This window comes from Platalea leucorodia (genome assembly GCF_965183815.1).
Source record: "Platalea leucorodia genome assembly, chromosome: 9".
Classification (NCBI taxonomy): Eukaryota; Metazoa; Chordata; class Aves; order Pelecaniformes; family Threskiornithidae; genus Platalea; species Platalea leucorodia.
The window spans coordinates 36,272,347-36,291,170 of record NC_138831.1 but is presented as its reverse complement, the minus strand read 5'-3'; the positions used below and the strand labels follow the sequence as shown (position 1 = coordinate 36,291,170).

Here is an 18,824-nt window from a genome sequence, read left to right as displayed (position 1 = left end):
TATTACTGCATCATTGCAACATGATGTAAGGCACATCAGGCATTATTAAATTACCCTGAATTTTGCAGTATGACAGTAACATTTTATGTACATTAGCACCATACTTAGTGCTCCTTATGGGAATATACTTCCAAGTAAACATATTAAGACATAATTTCAGACAACTTTTCAGGATTTACCAATTTCTTCTTTATCAGGAAAAAAAAAAACATGCTTCCCTGGAATATTAAGATAGATGTAGTGGCCTTTGTGCATCTTCAGAGCATGTTTTGTGTTTCTTAAATTACTTTAAATATGTGCTGTTACTTGGGTAGTATCTTGGATAAAAAAATTAGCTGACTTCTCACTGATTGTTAAAGTAAGTTGGAAAAAACTTATCCATCTTCCACCTTTGTTATGGTTCAACATAGAAACATTCTCCTCATCTGGGTGCCAGTCAGAGAAAGCTAGATTTGTATATGCCTGATTCACTTCTGCTGAAAAATATTACAGAATTTAATACGGTATAGGTATTGAACAACTGGAATTCATACTGTTGGCTTTTTAGCAAAAATTTGTGGCCTTTCTTTGTTTATTGACTTAAGAACAACTTTCTTCACAATTTAATGTTGAACTTCAGAGGTTTGCATCTTGTCTGCAAGTTTAGCAATGTATTAAAGAATACATTTAAAAGCATGAAAAACTGTATTTATTAGCTGTTACATCCTTCACAGACTAGAAAGTTTGTTTCATTTTTGTGCAAAAAAACCCCTAAGTCACTTCTTAACAAACACACTATAAGAACTTTGAAATAACTCCCAAAAATGCCTTTAGCACTGATTTTTTTTGGGCAATTTAGCAGATGATCACTTTGGCAAAAGAAATGTTTGCAAGTGTACATTACTTCGCCTTTGCATAGTCAGTAATTTGCTTCTTTCAAATTTAAAAAGACTTTAAAGCAGTTTGAGCAGTATGCAAATCTAAAGAACAATCCTGCAATGCTGAGAATAGTAGTATCTCGGAGCACACTCTCTCTAACAGCTATCTCACAGGTTAAAGAAGTGTAATAACAGTAGAACCCCAGAAATTTGAGTTGTTTAGGGAGAACATAAAAGATCGCTCATATTGGGCATAGGCAAAAATGGCAACATTTTTGTGTTGCTGGTGAGGTGGTGAGGAATATGCAAGCAAGAGTGAAAATGGGTATCCATAGTAGGATGTAGATACCAGCTTGCTGCGTAGAGGAAAATTAATAGAACTGAATAGCACCAACTTAAAAGTAGTTTTAGTATGTTCATAAACTGTATAATTGTAAGATGTGTGTGTAGTATAATGGAGAAGATTAACGGATTTTATTTTTTTAGTAAAGCATCAGGTAACATTAAACAGCTGGAAGAATAAGCATACAGACAAAAATGTGAATGTTAGGAGGTAAGAGTGTATAAATGTATGTGGGAGGCAGAAATGAGATTTACTGACAAAAATGGAAAAGCAAAGAACAGTATGAAAAATGTAATTTGAAATACATGTTTTGTTAGAACAAAAAACTTGGAAGTGGCAAGAGGGAGAAAAATGAGTGAGTGTGAATAGTGGGATGGAGTAGTGTTTTAGTGGTATCTGACAGCTGAGATGTTACTTAAAATGTGTGAGTCAAAGAAGAAAAAGATATTTGTAGCACATCGCATTTTAAAACGTCGTTGTTCATTAAATGTGTATGAAAGCTTCCAGACAAGTCTGTCTTGATCTGCAGGTGTAGCCCCCAAACAGCAGCATGTCTCTGCAGTTGCTCCTAGGATGCTTTGCTAAGTTTTTAACAATTCATTACTTTAATACAAGGGCCATTGTACTAGACCACTACTAACATGCTTTACTGTGGCATTATATGTCAAAGAATAGTGAGCACTAGATGTCTTGCTGGAAGATGAAAGAAGTAATGGACAACTATGTAGAACAAAATATATTAGGTGTTTCTTTGCAGGGCCAGTGAGCACTTCATAGCTTCTTCTTGGGTAACCTGATGTATGTCTGAAGTTTGCATATGCAAGCCCTCTCGCACATATTCAAGAGTTCTGCAGTTTTCATTTCTTCCTGTAGGAATTCTGTTGAATTCTGAAATCTCCTGAAACTTTTTTTATTGCTTGTCTCTAAGACTTCTATCCCTACTTGGCTTCCTTGAGAGAAATAATTAGGCTGTTATTCTGTGTTGAGGATGTGCCATCTGCTCCTGTGATATTGTAGTGTTATTGAAAAGATTAAAAAAAAAAAAAAAGAATTAACGAAGGGGTTTAAATTAATAGGAAAATGTAAATAGCTTGTCTCAGGAAACAGGCATATTTGGACCCCACCTAGATGGTAGACAGCAGAGGAAGTAATATAGTAGCAAAAGGGATGCTAGAGTGTGGATAATTCTCTCTGGAGAATGTTAGGCTAAACCTTGTAGCTAGAGCATCTCAGATCCCTCCAGGCTGCTGCCTTTTTTTTTTTCTTCTTTTTTTTAAAAAACTTCCAAGTTTTGAAATCGGATCTTTTGGACAACAATAATGAAAAAATACATATATATAGAATGTACACTTCAGTGTAATTGTGCACAATAAGGAAAAAATATGCATACTTTAAGCATGCTAATTATAAAAAAGCATAGGTGCTATAGAGGGACTACCATTCTGTAGTAAAAAAAATTTAGAATTTAGAATTTACTTTGGTGCTAATAAAAGCTATCAGATTGCATCAGCTATGGACCCACAAGTCCCATAGTTCCAACCCCCAATGGTTGGGGTTTTTTTTGTGGGTTTTTGGGGGGTTTTTTTGTGTTTTTTTGTTTGTTTGGTTGGTTTTTTGTTTTTTAAACCAATCTATCTTTTAAACAGCAACAAGAAAGCTCTTCCTGCTCACTGTTGGCAGTATGTTTGAAGATGCTTTAGATGGATCTTTCCAATGAGGCAGAAAAGTACATGATATTTGGACCTTTCTTATCTGTGGGGCCTTAGAAAGACTGCAAGCAGTGGCACCAGTTGCTTTTCTTCCTTCCTCACATAGTTTTAGAAACAGTATAGAGAAAATAATTCTATTTAAATCCAAGTAATACTGAGTTATGGAATTATAAAAAAATGTTAAGGCTTGTACATGTATGGGGTTTTTCAATACCAATATAATTTTAAAACTGACAAACTGATTTTGTTTTGTAAATTTTCTCTTTTTAATCTTCTCTTTTCTGACACCTTTGATATCAGGTGTCTCCCCAAAGCAGATTTTTACAGCTGAGCTGTCAATCTCTAAGAAACGTGGCTTTTGAAGGAAAGGTGACACAATGTTAACTGAAGCAGCGACTCTGGATTCTGCCAGCTGATACTGTCTTAAAAGGTTGGGATGGGGAGAAGGATATATAGTTTAAGGGCAGATGCAATGTCCAAACTTGAGTTTATTTTGCTTCATTTTATTTCTCAAGTAAAATCAAGCAATATTAACTTTCTCTTGATTATGATTTATTAGAAGTGAATTACTTATTGTGCTATTGGGAAAATATGTCCCATCTCTCAGCAGATAAGGAGCCTGCAGAATCTTTTTAGAAAGTAAAAATGTACTGGGCACAGGCTAGCTTTCTTTTTCCAGAGCTGGAGGTGACCACCTGAGGTTAATCAGGGAAGACATCCCCCCTGGAATGAAGCGGGTAGCAGGTGTTAGGAATTAGTTATAGTTGGGGGAGGGATGCTATTTATAAAAGGGGAGCAGTTCTGCAAGGAATCATTTTGAATGTCTTGAGCAGACAAACTGTTACTTGTCTTTGCCCTTCTCTTTCTCACACTATTTAGGGTTGGCAAATTTTCTTGCCTCCTTTTAATATTTGATTGTATTTTATTGTATTTAAGGTAATGAATATCCTGTAAATCAATATATATATATATATATAGTATCTTACACATTGCTGTGTAAGGATGTGAAAAGCACGTTACACCATGGAGCGCAGATACAGTTTCTTTGGCCAATTACTATTTGTCTCCAGCTAATCTTGCTGCCTTAGAGTTGGGTGCTTCTCAATTACAAATTTATGGTATTATTGGAGGATGGGGAAAAGATTAGCTCAATTATCTTTTCCCAGCCATACTTGTCTGTTTGAGTGAGCTGGATTGCCCTTTGGATTTTCTTGAAGTGTTTATTGCTTTTGTCTATAACTGCTCTATTATGTTGAGCCCCCATTTACCTTCCTTTCTCACTTCGCAGGGAGATAAAGTCCCTTCCCAAACTTTGCATCTGCACAGATTGCTGCTCTCAAGATGAATACAGGCCCTGAGTAGAATTGGGAAGGGGGAGATAAGAGTGGTGTAATCAACCTGTTAGCATTTGCTGCCTGGGATGAGCTAGGAGACACTGTGGCTTGAGCAGATAGTCAGTGAATGGAAAGAAGAGCACAAGTCAGATTTGTCATTTTGATTCCTCTTCAGTGGGAATAAGCCATCCAGCTTGCACTGGTTTCAGTTGTGTTGTGGAGTGCTTTTCAAGATGGTAGTGCTCCTGATGGCACAGGTTTCTAAAGAGCAGGGAGAGAAGGATAACATTTATTAAGGGGAGAGGATTGTAGCCTAAGATATTTACTGGGCTTGTCTATCCATTTACTAGCACCCTAGTATTGGACTTAGCTTTCACTTGATCGTGTGTGAAAACATACGAGTCCTCCATGTTAAGTCCTAACAATTATCTGGTTGCTATATTTAATGATCGTTTTTGAGCCCTCATTATGTTACGCATTTTCTGACTTGGTGCTTAGAGCGAGTGAGATTTTTCTCTTGGTTGTGTGGGAGAGGAGATGGACAGCTTCCATACCATATACATGAAACATTCTACTAATGGTCCGAAATCTTTTGGAATCATTTTGCTGAAGATGCAGAGGGAGAAACGGATGCAAGGATAGTTTGAGCTTTATAATATCCTTTATAGTCTGACTTCTGTAAATAAGACTCAGCATAAAATCTTTTATTATAATGTTGACTTATCATGCTTGTATCTTGTAATCATAGAGAAAAGCAGGAAGGCTGGTACCAAGAAATTAAAAAGTAGATGAATAGCCCCTCAGCTGCTTCTCTTCTGACATTTTGCAGTTCTCCACAAACCTTCCACTTTTGTATAATCACAGTAAGGAAGCTGTTCAAATTACTGTTTTCATAATGTAGCAAAAAGATTCAAAGGCAAAGGGAGAGGAGCCTGACCTGTAATCACAATGCTTAGTAATGCCTTCCTAGAATTCAGTCAGCAACGCAAAAATACCTTGCCCGGGGGGATGAGCAAAGACAAGCTGAGCCAGCATAACCTCGGGGATTGGACACCATCATCAGCAGGGTGCCGCTTTTAGAAGTGTAAGACAGAATTTGTAGTCTTGCCAATATGCGGTATCAGTGCAGGGAAGCCACTGTTGCAAAAGCGAAGGAAAGGACTCATTCAAAATATTTGTATTAATCGGGTGCTTTAAAGCCGTTTAGATGCAGAAGGGATGCAAAATGTTTACTTCCCTTTGTGTTTAATCTTTACTCCTCCCACTGCTTAAGAAAACATATCGGGAATTCTGAATAGACTTCTTCCTTCTCCCTCCTCTGTCCCTGTGCTCAGTCTCAGTATATTTACACATAAACAGAATTATCCATAGTAGCAGATTCTGCTTAGGTATACACATTGAATAAGCAGCTTAGCTCATGGTGATCCAGAAAAGCTTTGGTGTAAAAAGAGAATATATCGATACCTTGATATTTTTCAGTGCTAACATTAATTGGGAAGACAGTAAAACTAAATGTCTGTTATTTTGTTTATGATGTTGCATCACTTCAGTATTTAGTACCCTAGGTAGCTGTTTTTTACTCCAGTGAGCTAGATTAGCCTGATTACACTGGCAGGATGCAGTTGATGGATGACTGTCATTATCTTCTCAAACCTGCATGATACTTTAGGTATAGGAGATGATAATTAAATTTTCAAGAGACTACATTGAGATTATAAGATCTGAGTATTTTTTTAAAATGAGGAATATGTTTGCAATTATCAGCATGTTGTTAGAGGATCCTCTCCTGAGATGTTTTATTAGCAACCCCTGATTTCCTTTAAATTGATCAAGAAGAAATGCTCAAGTTATCATATAACACTTTAGGTGTTGTTTTGGTTTTTTAATTCTGATACGTTCCTCTTCCTGAAACAGACCAAAAATGTATCTGATCAAATCTATTGGTAATGGCTTGAAGATGTACAGGTTAGCACAATATATTTAATGAAACCTTGTTTGAGACAAAACACTAGAGAGGATCATAATTAATGCCTCATTTTCTGCCAGTTGCTATTGATTACTCATTCAGGGTCCCTTTGTTCTCAAAATGGTAACACTGTATTTCACATTACTATTTGATGATATTCTCAGGATGAGATTCTTTAACAACATGCTGATAATTGCAAACATATCTCTAGAATTTAAATTTAAAATGAATTTACATCATATGTCAGTGTTTTTCCAAATTCAGCTCCTATTTTGGAGTGCATATTCATTACGCTTTCCAAAGATTGGAGACTCGAGTAAAGTGAAATTCAACACTTTATATCTTGGTTATATTTTTGGCTTAAACTGCATGACGTGGAACTCGCGTGAACGGTCTTTTTGCAGCCCAAACCTCTGTACTGTACTAGTATCTCACAGAGCAATTATTTGTTAATGTTTTAATTTTGTGCTAGGTTTTCCTTTGGAATCACAGGTACAACATACACAACTTAGCTGGGGGATTTTGCAAGTTTAGCAGACTTTGATTTCTCCATTTTGTTACGTTCTTTTAAACTAGCTCATGCAAATTGTCAGGTTTATCTATAAAGCAAGACGTGAAATATTAAGACACATTATGTACATGCTTTAAGTCATGCAAATGGCTCACTGAATAAAAGGACACGTACATGAAACTTTTGCTCTACCCAGTGCAGCATTTCAAGTTTATAGTAAGGCAAGGAATGCACTTAGGATCTGCTCTACGTAATTCTGAGAAATAGAGAAATGCCAAGTGAGTTTGTTTACAACTGGGTCATGGGATAATGGAGGGATTTGATTGAGATGAGTGCTTTTGCGTTACTTTACTTTTACAAAATAATTTATTTAAGCTCCCAATTTTTAACTAAACACTTCAGTACTTAAAAAAAAAAAAAAAAACCAACCAAAAAAACCCAAACTAAACCAAACTTGAGACAGTTTTCCTGCCTTAAATAGGGACAGCCTGACTGCTGGGACTCAAAGCATAAACTTTTTGAAAAGGAAGCTAATGCAAAAAACCTAGGAAAAATAAAATCTAGTTGACTAGCTGGGGAGGGCGGCTCAAGATCTAAGTTTGCAGTTGGTAAGTTGCAGCTCTCATTTCGCTGCCAAAGCAGCCTGCCTTGTTATGCCAGCACAATAGCCCTGTCATAATCAGTTGCCTATAATGGGCTAATGCTTTTATTCTCAACCATATTATTCTTTCGATAGAAAATAATGAATAATGTAAAGGCACACAGTTGTATTTGGATGGAACTATTGCGTAGTTTGGCTATGGCTACACTAGGAAAATCTGAGTTCTTAAAGGGTTTGCTAATACTTTTGCATTTAAAAAATGAACATGAATGAGATTTAGACCAGGAAGCACAAGGCTAACTGCCTATAACAAATACATTTTTGAAAAGGTAAAACCTTATATGTGATAGTGGAGTGTGTTTGTTAGAAATGTTTGTGTGTTTTGCAGGATACCTTGGCTTTCCTATCTGCATATAGCCTAAATGTTTGAGAGCTGCAAGGAATATTACATAAGGACATCTGTAGGCCTTTACTTGTCCACATTTCTTTTTTTATATCAAAGTAAGAAAATCAAAGAAGTGTTTACCAACATATTAGAATTCTGCTGGCCGGTGTCCTAGAAGTTCATTGAAGGCAGAGCAGTATTTTGGCATCAGATTGTATCTTCGGGATTCTAAAGACTCATAGAGTTGGGCTGGCGAAAAGAAAACTTCCAAAGTAGTCAAACTCTTTCTTACTTTTATGCTCAAATTCTTTGAAAGAGTCAATTTAAAAACCATTTTAAAATATGTTGAGTAAAGAGCTTTTTTTGTCTCAGGCATACCATTTTGATATAAGCATATGGTTGATTAGCTTGTTAGTTTGAATGGAAGCTAACTTTGCGTGCACGTAAGTGCAGCTGCAATACGACGTTACTTGTTTTCTGTGACAAAGGTGCATAAATACACCGCCCCCCCCCCCCCCCCCCGCCATGTAGCTATGATTCTTTTCCCCTCACCTCACCCTTGAAATGGTTGAATAGATGACTCCCCTGCATTTCATTTTTATGAGAATACTTTTTAGGAAAAGGACCCCTTTAAAGCATTTGTCTAGATAGTGGCCCCTGTAAAAGCCTTTATTTTTTGGGTCAGGCCGTGCCATTTCCCCTGAGGCTGTCAAAACTGTTTCTTGGTTTTGCTGAAAGGGATAAATTTGAAAAGTAAAGCAGTCATGTTTACCTCTTTTTCTCTGTTCTCTTTGGAATCAGGCTTGCTATGTTGATTGTAATAAAAGCCCTTTTTATTTTGTTTTCTTTTCTTTCTTTTTTTTTTTTTTTTTAAGGTTGGTTATTGAACACACATTCCTTAGGTAAAATATTGCTTTAAATAATTCTTGTTTATTTTGAAGCTGGAAATATGCCTTATAAAATCCAAAAAGGCAATTTTTTAAGGGTGATGTCTGTTTATTTATAATGGTAATGCAGACAGGACTCAGCAGCGTTCAGGAGAATAACCAGCCATTGATTATTCTTTAGTAATTGGATCCATGCTTGGCAGATGAGGTTTGGACTGAGCGTGAATGTTCTCTGTGGAGAATGCTGCAAACTACGTATGTAAGCGATCCGCCTCTGTGCAGGGACCTCAGGCACTTAGTCAGGAGAAGCTTGGTGCTGATAATACAAAGCTTTTTTGCTATCCTCAGTGGTATTTTTGTATTCCTTTCTTTATCAGATGCCCTTAGGAAAGGATCAGTCCTAATCAATATTGCTTCTCAATTGGTTCAGACAGGCAGAAAAATCAATAAGCTGAACTAATGACATCTATTTTTATTTTATTTTGGAAGACTGAGGTACAATTATAAAATTTTAAACAGATGCTTCATTTGATTGAGGGAATGGTAGAAGAGGGTTGTGTTTTGGGGGGGTGTGTCTCTCCCTGCCCCCCCCCCCAATTCTTACTGAAACACAATATAGATCAGAAAACCTCTTTAGAGTGTGTTGCATAGCTTGAGATTTACTGGGTATGTATTATATTACTTACACACTTACTTTATGTTGTTGTAGTAGCCATGCTGCTTTCAAATTCAGGGTCTGATGAAAATGTCAAGAACCTGGAATGCTTAGGACAAAAGCAAGGGTGGCAAATGTCATGAGGTAAAGGTTGGAGGTTAGGTCTGGAAAAGATATAGACACATGCCTTTTGGAATGGCTTAGTAGAAGTGAATTTAAGATTTTTTTACTGAGTTTTTTTTGTTGGGTGTTGTTTTGTTTTTTTTTTTTTTTTTAATGGATAGTGGAACAGAGGAACTAAGAACACTCCCACCCCCTTTTTTTGGAGGTGTCTGTATGGATCCTGTTGCACTTCCAAAATCATTGCCAATGATCAGAAGGAGATGCTGGTGGGGAGTGGGGAAGGTTGTTTTTAACGTGAATGGGACGTAGCTCCTAATTGTGTTTGACAGCTGCTCTGAGTGAGCAGGGGCTGGACCAGACGACCTCCAGAGGTCCCTGCCAGCCTCCGCAGTTCTGGGATTCTGTGAGTGGGACCTTGCTTCAGCTACTTGAAATGACAACTATTGCAATACTTCCTCCCCTTCCCCATGGGCTATGTAAAGAAGTTTTCCTTCAGTCCTGGGTATTCTTGGGCTGAAGGTCAAGCCTTGGGCTAAGTGCAGAACTGGTTTCATTTCTTCTTTTGGACAGTCTTGGTTTGGAGGAACTGCTTTTCACAAAACATTGCCCAGGTTTCCTGCACAGTGTTCATTGCTAAAACGCTAATAAATGTTTAGAATAGCATCTTTGCTAAATTCAGACTTACACTATGTAAGCCAGATATTCTGAAAATCATAGCGTTTTCTGCAAAACAATAAACTCTTAACTGTCAAAGGCAAAATTAGCAAATCTTGAAACAGTCTACAACCGGATTTCCCCCCCCCGTGTTTTCTGTATACTTTGTTTAAGATCACCTCACTCCTTACAAGGGTATCTCATTTCAATATGAGTTTTGTATTTATAATTCTGATTTAAAGACTATTTTATTGTAAGAATAAGAATGAAGAAATTGAGTTGAGGGGAAACTTTATTTTTATGCCTTAACATTTTTAATCATTATTAACTTTGTTCTTCAAACTGTGTGATAGATTTGTAAGAATAGTTAACACTAAAGGCCCTCCTTTAGTTTGTAATGGGGTGACTCTTTCACATCCCACTCTTTTCAGTTAAAATACAAGATTTTCATCCTCAAATTAGTCATCAGACAAGTAAAAGACACAAATTTCGGTAGTGATATGATGCAAAACCATTTATCTGGAAAAACACACTTGAAGTTATTGCTTTTTTAATATATAGTCTGTAATTTTATATGAACTCTGGATTTTCTGCTAATCCCGGTGAATTGCAAGTTAGAAGGGATTTAGTACCTTACTGAGAGCCATGTGAGTTAGCCTCACCTTTCAGAAGTAATCACACCGAAAGAAACAGCTTGAATGATATAATGTAATCAAAAAAATACATTTGTTTATGAATGAGGGTATTCAGGCCTGTGCTGGTTTTGGCTGGGATAGAGTTCATTTTCTTCACAGTAGCTCGCATGGGGCTATGTTTTGGATTTGTGCTGGAAACAGTGTTGATAGCACAGGGATGGTTTAGTTACTGCTGAGCAGCGCTTACACAGGGTCAAGGCCTTTTCTGCTTCTCACCCCACCCCACCAGCGAGTGGGCTGGGGGTGCACAAGAAGTTGGGAGGGGACACAGCCGGGACAGCTGACCCCAACTGACCAAAGGGCTATTCCACACCACATGACGTCATGCTCAGCATATAAAGCTGGGGGAAGGGGGGGGGGGGGGGGGGGGAGGATGTTTGGAGTGATGGCGTTTGTCTTCCCAAGTAACCGTTACGTGTGATGGAGCCCTGCTTTCCTGGAGATGGCTGAACACCTGCCTGCCAGTGGGAAGTAGTGGATGAATTCCTTGTTTTGCTTTGCTTGTGTGCGTGGCTTTTGCTTTAACCTGTTAACTGTCTTTATCTCAACCCATGAGTTTTCTTACTTTTACCCTTCCAATTCTCTCCCTGTCCCACTGTGGGGGGAGTGAGCGAGTGGCTGTGTGGTGCTTAGTTGCCAGCTGGGGTAAAACCATGACAAGGCCTTAGAAGGAAAGGTGAGGAGAACCAGGGGCAATGGCCTCTGCATGTATTTTGGTGGGCTGCTGTAGCCCCAGAAGGCAACAGCGCTAGAGCAGTTCCTGCCACGATCCAGTCTGCAAGCGTGCTTGTTTGACAGCCTCTGGAACCTGCGGGTGCGCGTGGACTCGTCGTTGACAGTGGTTAGAGGGGAGGAGGAAAGTTGGCCTGGGAGCGGTGGGGCTGAAGGAGAAATTTTAACTAGGTGCTACCTCAAGTTTGTTTCGGTATAAAAGTTAATCCAGTCAGCAGTTTCTGTCTTGGTGTCATCTGACAATTGAAATGCTAGCACAGTTTGAATGTAGGCAAAACATAACTGTTGTCCTGCTATCCAACAGTCGTGCTTTACCCCCTTTATAACGGGAAGACTGCACTGCATAATGACCAAGTATGAAGAAATTGAATCACTGGTTTCCGAAGGCTGCTGGTTCCATGGTGACCTTAAAACACTGTCTGATTTTGCAAATATTAAAAGCAATGTGTCTTTAGCTATGTGCAACACAGAATGGGTGCTTCTCTGTGAGGAAAGCTGTATGCAACAGCCAGGAATGAAGCGGCGGTGAATGCATTTTTACTGCCTGGTAGCATTATCTTTTCTGTAGAAACAGTTCTGTGGGTTTCACTCCAAGTCTGGGGATTTTCAGACTAAAACAAGGCTAAGCATACTATCAACCATGGAAAAACTATCTTCTCATAAATCCCCAACATTCATTTCGGTTTCACAGAAGAAATCCAAATAATGTGAGGCCAAACAATATATTACGCACTTGTTAAGTGTTTAGAATGTTTTTGTATTTACTGCGTGAAAAGGGAACAAGAAGGGTAGGGTTCAACTACATTGTTGGTTGAAGTTTTTAAAATGTCATAATTTTTTATGTTCTGTGCATTAATCTAATCTGTTATCTCTTTTGCGTTTGATTTTTTTTGACAATTATTCCATGTTTTTATGAATGTAATATAAGTCTGGATTTCTAAGTATGTGCTAAAACCTAATGTCACACTATAAACTCTTAGCAGTTTTTATCAATTATGTTTATATTGTGTAACAGAAGAGGTGTTACATTGCAAACTAAACAAAGTATTATGATTTTTGTTTAGAATTTAAGTATGAATTGATTCTTTCAGATGTTTTAAACTAAAATAGTTATGGCTTTTTGGAGGCTCACAGCCAAACTTGCTCTGCCTTTCTGAATTATGCTATAGTATATTCTCTGAATACTAATTTAAAAAAAATCAACATTTTTTCTTTTTTTTAACTCTAAGACCTTCACTCAAAGCCCAGTAAATTCCTATAAATGCCAAGAGCAGTAGGTGTGGTTAATAGTTTGTTAGCCTGGTATATTAATAGCTGAGTTATTATACAGCTTAATTTTACTTTTCTCTGTATATTTTGCAGTCTAGTCTGCTTCGGTCAGATATGGGGCTTGGAAGTCCGGGTCAGCTGTCATCCTCGGGAAAACCTGGAACACCCTACTACCCGTTTTCTGGCACAAATCAACGCCGAAGACCACTTCATGACTCACCAGCTCTTGGTGAGTAATATAGACAGTTTTTAAACTTTTTTTTTGTTCGTGATGCATTTCTGCAGACTTTATTATTTTCTTTGACAGTACATTTTATATACTGGAGATTGCTCTGTACTGAGCAATTCAAATTATAGCAAACTGCTATATAAGAGATAAACCAGATTATTAACATTTTCTTTGAGATGCTAGTTTGGATTCAACACTGGTCAGTATTGCTTATAAAACAAACAAGAAGCTCCAATAAACCCCTTAATTGCAAAACCAATAATGACAGATGGATAGGAGCTGATGACCAGCTGAGTGCCCTTAACCCATGCCATCATTAACTCCTGGAAATGCCTGACCCTGAGGTCATTACCATTATTTAGTAGGGGAAAGACACAAAGGGGAAACAATTATCCTTTTATATGCTAAAAGTAACTTTATTCAGGGCAATATATAGTTCATTGTAATTGGTTCAACATGCCTTTAAAGTTCTTAGCAATTGGAGACTAGTAGTTTATCCTAAAATCAGACTACTTTGCAAAATATGCAGGCAGGAACTTGCTTAAAATTGTTATAATCCTATGACAGTATTAATATTTTATTCTGGAGATACTTAGAGATAAATGGAATTTTCCTACTCAGTCATAGTTAGTGGTAATATTTCATAGCTCTGAAGACTTTCTGTTGAATTAGGGCATCAAGAATGAGCCAGCTGTTCTATCATTTCTACTATAAGACTATTGTGAATAACTCGGTGTGCAAGTTTTAAAAAATTCTTTTTGGTATGAGAAGAGAGATTGTAACCTGATATTCTAGTTTAAAAGCTACCATATTTCAATGTTAGCATGTTATATCATTAGGATTACTCTAGTTATATGTTTGGTTTTTTAATGCCCACACATTCTGTATAGCACTTCTGTAATAATATCTATGTATATGTGTGTGTATGTATGTAGGTGTTTTAAAATACCATTTTTTAATAACTTTTTAACCTGTTGTCAAGACAACTGCCGTTTAATCTGGGATTGTTTTTCTTTACAAATACTCTTGTAAGTATTCATGTTCCTCAGAATATGAGAACCAAACATAGCAGTTCTTCAGATCTGTTTCCGAAGAGGAACAGTCTGAGGAAAGTTCAGTGAAACTGTTTGCCGCTTGGAAGGGTGTTTGAACTTTAATAGAAAAAAGTTGGGTTTATTATTATTAGCTTTAGCCCCCATTGAATCAGTTTTTAGTGAGAAGTTACTACAACAGTAACCTGCTATGGTTTTGAGTAACAGGGGGGCTGTTAGAGCATGACTTTGGGTGCTGGCCAGAGAGTGATACTGACATGGGCAGAAAGGTTATGGTATGAAGCAGTCATTGAGGGACAGTCCTAAACAGGATCGTCTGATTTCTGTTATATACTTGAATATGTGATTAAGTTAGTTTGTTCTGCAAACTATGAGTTTGGTAAGTTCCAGATATTATTAAATTAAACAAAATGAAGCTAGATGCTTTCAGAGTAGTACTCCTATTTATTTTTTTCTTTGAAAGAGAAGCTCAAGGGGTATAAACCTGTTCAAACTGGTAACAGCGTGATATTCCTCTTTCCGTCATGGCTGAATCTGGGGGACTACAACCCAGGACATGGCGGGTGGTAGTTACGAATTTATGGAAATGTTTTTCCAGAAATGCCAGGAAAAGTAAGTGCACTTTTATCTCGAGTCTTGTTTCCAATGGCGTGAGAAAGTACGCCTGATTTTTTTTTTTTTTTAAATGGACTAGTTAAATGTTACAAAATTGCTGCCTGAGAATTTAAAGCAAAGTCAAATTGTGGCCGTTTTTTGCCCGAGAAGGAATTGCCTGACCAGGATTTTAACAAACTCTCTTTAAATTTGCTGCTAAAGTTCATTGAAACAAACCAGTGTTCCCTTCCAGGTTACACTTTGAGTGCAGTGTAAGTATCTCTTCCAGAAGTCCTTTTATTTTCTTTTTGAACACGCCCTATGGGGAATGATCAGAGTAAAGATATCCAGCAGATATTCTCACCTTTATCTTGTCATATTGTATAATAAAATTGTGATCAAATGTTCTGAATGAAAATAGAAAAATAGGCATTTTGTATTTTAATTGAAGACTCAATTGGTCAACTGTAGAACTGGTAATCTTGCCAGATACTCATCTTCAGAACATCAGCTAACTTCTAATTTGCCTACATACTGTTCAGATTAATTTTATTAGCAGCTGACTAAACTGGTTCAGATTCTTTATTTAGGTAGTGAAATTGCTGTGTACTTTTGTGATGTTACAATAATTATTGGTAGAAGGAAGCAGGTACCGTACTTCCAACTTTACTATTACGTGCAAATTTGAGTTGTATTGCCTTTATTACTTAAGAAAAGTAGTTAGGTCATTAGACTTGCTGTTTATTCACAACCTTGGTATAGTCTAAAAGCTATAGAAATTTACATCATGTTAGTATTTTAGAGTATAAATCATACTTTAACATGTCATAAATTCCTTTTTAATAGTTCTGTCTTTATTCTGAAGTGCAGAAAGGGAAAGCATTTCTCCCTCTAATCAGTCCCATTTTCCTCCTTATATATCTCAAAATCTTACTTTGTTTCTTAGCAAGTGTGTAAGGGCATCAGTGTACCCTTCAGTGTTCATGTTCTCAGCAATAACTGCTTTCCTTCTGGAAAGAGTTGAAAGTAATTATTTAGCAAAGCTTTATTTTAGAGAACGTCGGTATGTTACATATTTAGGCACATTCTTGTATTGATGTGAAAGACAAATTTCATTGGCACAGAATAAAAAAATGCATGAAATAGGTAAAAAAATTCATCATTGAAAGAAAAAACTATAGTATAGCTATTTATTCTTTCTCATCTGTAATGTAGATACTTGATGAAACCTTGTTTTTCTGTGTACAGATCCTCTACAAACAAAGAAAGTAAGAAAGGTGCCCCCTGGTTTGCCTTCTTCCGTAAGTACTACATTTTTTACTTATAGTAAACAAATAGGGCTCAAATTGTGCTCTCTTCACCTGACATAGATACAAATTACTTAACTTCAGCATTAGGAAGGCTATCCGCTGGACATGAACAGCCAGACTAAGTAATTGGGAGTGGTTCTGGAGAACTAAATACACATTTGATGTGGAATTTTTAGGTTTCGTAGCAGTGATTTGTAGCTTGCTCATATGCTCCTACCCACTTGTCCCTGTCATTTGAATTCCTCTCTTGGGAAGAGAGCTGGGCCAGGAGCTGTCAAAGAAGATCTCCTGTACAGGTCTTTTGATGTTTAATTAGTCATTATGTTGCTGAACAGGAGGACAGACAGAGATTAATAGCTGAGAATCTTAGAAATTTACATTTGTAATAATCCCAGTGGAGCTGAAGACATTAAGATTCGGAGGACATGTACAGCTCAGCTTGCCTCAGTAGGACTGAGGTTATTAATATGCATAAATCACCGAGTCAGATGTTCATTGTGAAGCCCTGGTGGATTTTAAAGCCTTCATTAAGCCTTTCCTAACTTCAGCCTAGCATCAGGAAAGCTTTCAAGCAACTAGTTTGTTGATCCCTCTTTGCTTGAAAATTTATCCTTCGAGAATAAAGGGCTTTGATGAAAAAGGTTGGAAGGGTTTTGGTGGAAAAATCATTAATGGCTGTGATAATCTAATGCTATAGGGGTGTTTTGTGGTATTAAATATGCTTTATTCTTAAAAGGAAGAAAATTGTTTGTAAATGAATCTGCATTTAAAAATCCACGTGAAGTGAAAAATCCCCAGCGAAGTGAAGGACAGACTTATTCCCCCCCCCGCCCCCCGCTCAGAGCAAACGGGAGGGGAGGGGAAGCTCGGCTGCCTGGCGGGGTACATCTCTTTGTTGTGTAAATGGCTGTTGGGCTTTTATTTGGCAGTACTTAACACATGGGCGCAGGTGCACTTGGATGAGTCATAACTCAAAGCCGGATAGGCTGAATAGAGCACACTGCACAGGCAACAGTAATATAGCGGGAGCAAAATGGGTCTGATCTTTTTATTTGGTATTGAGTCTGAAGTACGGATGGTGTCTTCTGGTCCTTGTATCTCCCCTGCTCTCTCCTCCCTCTCTTTCCCTCCTCCCTCCCCCTGCTCGCGGTGATACATACAGAAACCGGGATCTGAAATCCTATTTTAACCGTACTTCCAGATGGAGCTGAGATAGTATAGATAGCCTGGGGCAGCTGTGCTCTGAACCTGCAGCCTACCTGGGAGCCAGGATTGCAGCTGCAGGCACTCTTAAAAGCTTTTGCTTGCATAAGCACTTGGGCCCCACTAGAGGCTGAATAGCTGCTTGATAAACAAAATGAACACAATGCCTCAAATCATTATTCCCGAGGCCAGGAATATTCTTCTTCTTCCCCCCCCCCCCCCCCCTTTTTTTTTTTCCCCTTCAGCAGCAGCTAAAAATAGTTTGGCAATTTACATTTTAACAGTTGCGTGTTATGTAGGGTGGCTTTACAGTCTAGCAGCTGATTTCTGCTAGATTAACAAAAATATATTTAAAATGTCAGAGAAGCTAAAACACATAGCAGTGCAATTTTCATGTCATTTATTACTGTAATTCTAGGCGAGTAATAAAGCTTACGTTACATATTTAATATTTAGTAGCGTCAGCCAGGTAAAGAGATCATTTTACCCAGTGAAAAATTTCTCTCATTTCTCTTACCAGGCTTTAATTTTAAGAAGCAGTATTTTTCAAATGGTTTCCATGTAATTCTTCTTCTGTGAGAAGAGTGGAGACAACAAAATGCTGATAAATTTTATTTGCATTAACATTGTACCAATCTGCGCAATAAAGTGCAGTTACTGTGAATAATCAATGATTGCAATGCTGCAGTTTTTAAGTACTGTTTCTCTGTGTTTCAATGTTTTCAGTGCTGAATAGAGCCTTGAAGTAAAATGACATATTAAAAAGAAAAGTGATATGAGATATTATGTGGTTGGAAGATGACACAAAACTAAATTTCACTGATCATCATAGGAAATTTAAATTGAGTAGATAACTATGTAAGTGTTGTCTTTATTTTAAATATACCTTGGTAAGAAGTCAGAATGTTTTGGGTGAAAGATAAAAATTGATTTTGCTAATAGGTAGTGCAGAGAAGTTTAATTATAATATAGAAAGTCACAAGAAATGATATTATTATACAAATCTGTATTTTTTAATTTTTCAGTTTCTGAAACATTTGTTTTCTGCAATGTTTTTGTGTTAGTATAGGGCTACCATGTCAACACATACTCAACAGTAATTTAATTTCCTAGATAACTGTAAGGTAATTTTAAGAAATAATGATTTTTTTTTTTTTTTTTAATCATCCTCTAGTTTGTTTCTTTTTCTCTTGGATTTGTATGGTATTTTCTGAAATTACTTGCTTTGAGGTTTATCTTTCTTCATGTGTTCTTATCAGGGCCTAAAGTAAAAATAGTTAGAGAGAAAAGTGCTAATGAATTGTTTAGTAACTTTCTGGAATGCAATTCAATCTGAATTTGTCATTTTACTGTAAAAATTAAATGCATCAGGCAAATGCATTTTTAAGTTTTCCTGTCATAAGTTGCTAAGTGGTGAGTCATTGCCCAAAACATTTTGAATGTTGACATGCAAGCATTTATGTTAAACTACAACTACTAAATTTAAAGCCTTGTGCAGAGGATAGAAACTAAAAAGATCAGTGTTTTATTTTTTCTCATCGTTAGCTCAAGCCAGGCTTGAGTGAACAGAAAAATTATGATGTGCCGTTTATATTGGGGGGGGGGAATACTGTTCAGTGGCTTACATTATCCTCAGAGATTCAAAATTGTTGTATTTCTGAGAATTTTTCCAATTGTAGGAGTTACGTTAACTAAGCCAAGAAACTAATAACATC

General features: G+C 37.1%; 1 protein-coding gene across 5 annotated transcripts in view; it reads left to right on the top strand.

Annotated features, from left to right (window-relative positions):
* Positions 1-18,824, top strand: part of TCF12 (transcription factor 12) — a 175,413-nt gene that overhangs the window by 106,349 nt on the left and 50,240 nt on the right. For all 5 annotated transcript variants that reach the window (XM_082322642.1, XM_082322640.1, XM_082322639.1 and 2 more), the window contains 2 exons: positions 12,815-12,950; positions 15,845-15,897. In XM_082322642.1, coding sequence (XP_082178768.1) covers positions 12,815-12,950; positions 15,845-15,897 — 189 coding nt within the window. The remainder of the gene's footprint in view (positions 1-12,814; positions 12,951-15,844; positions 15,898-18,824) is intronic.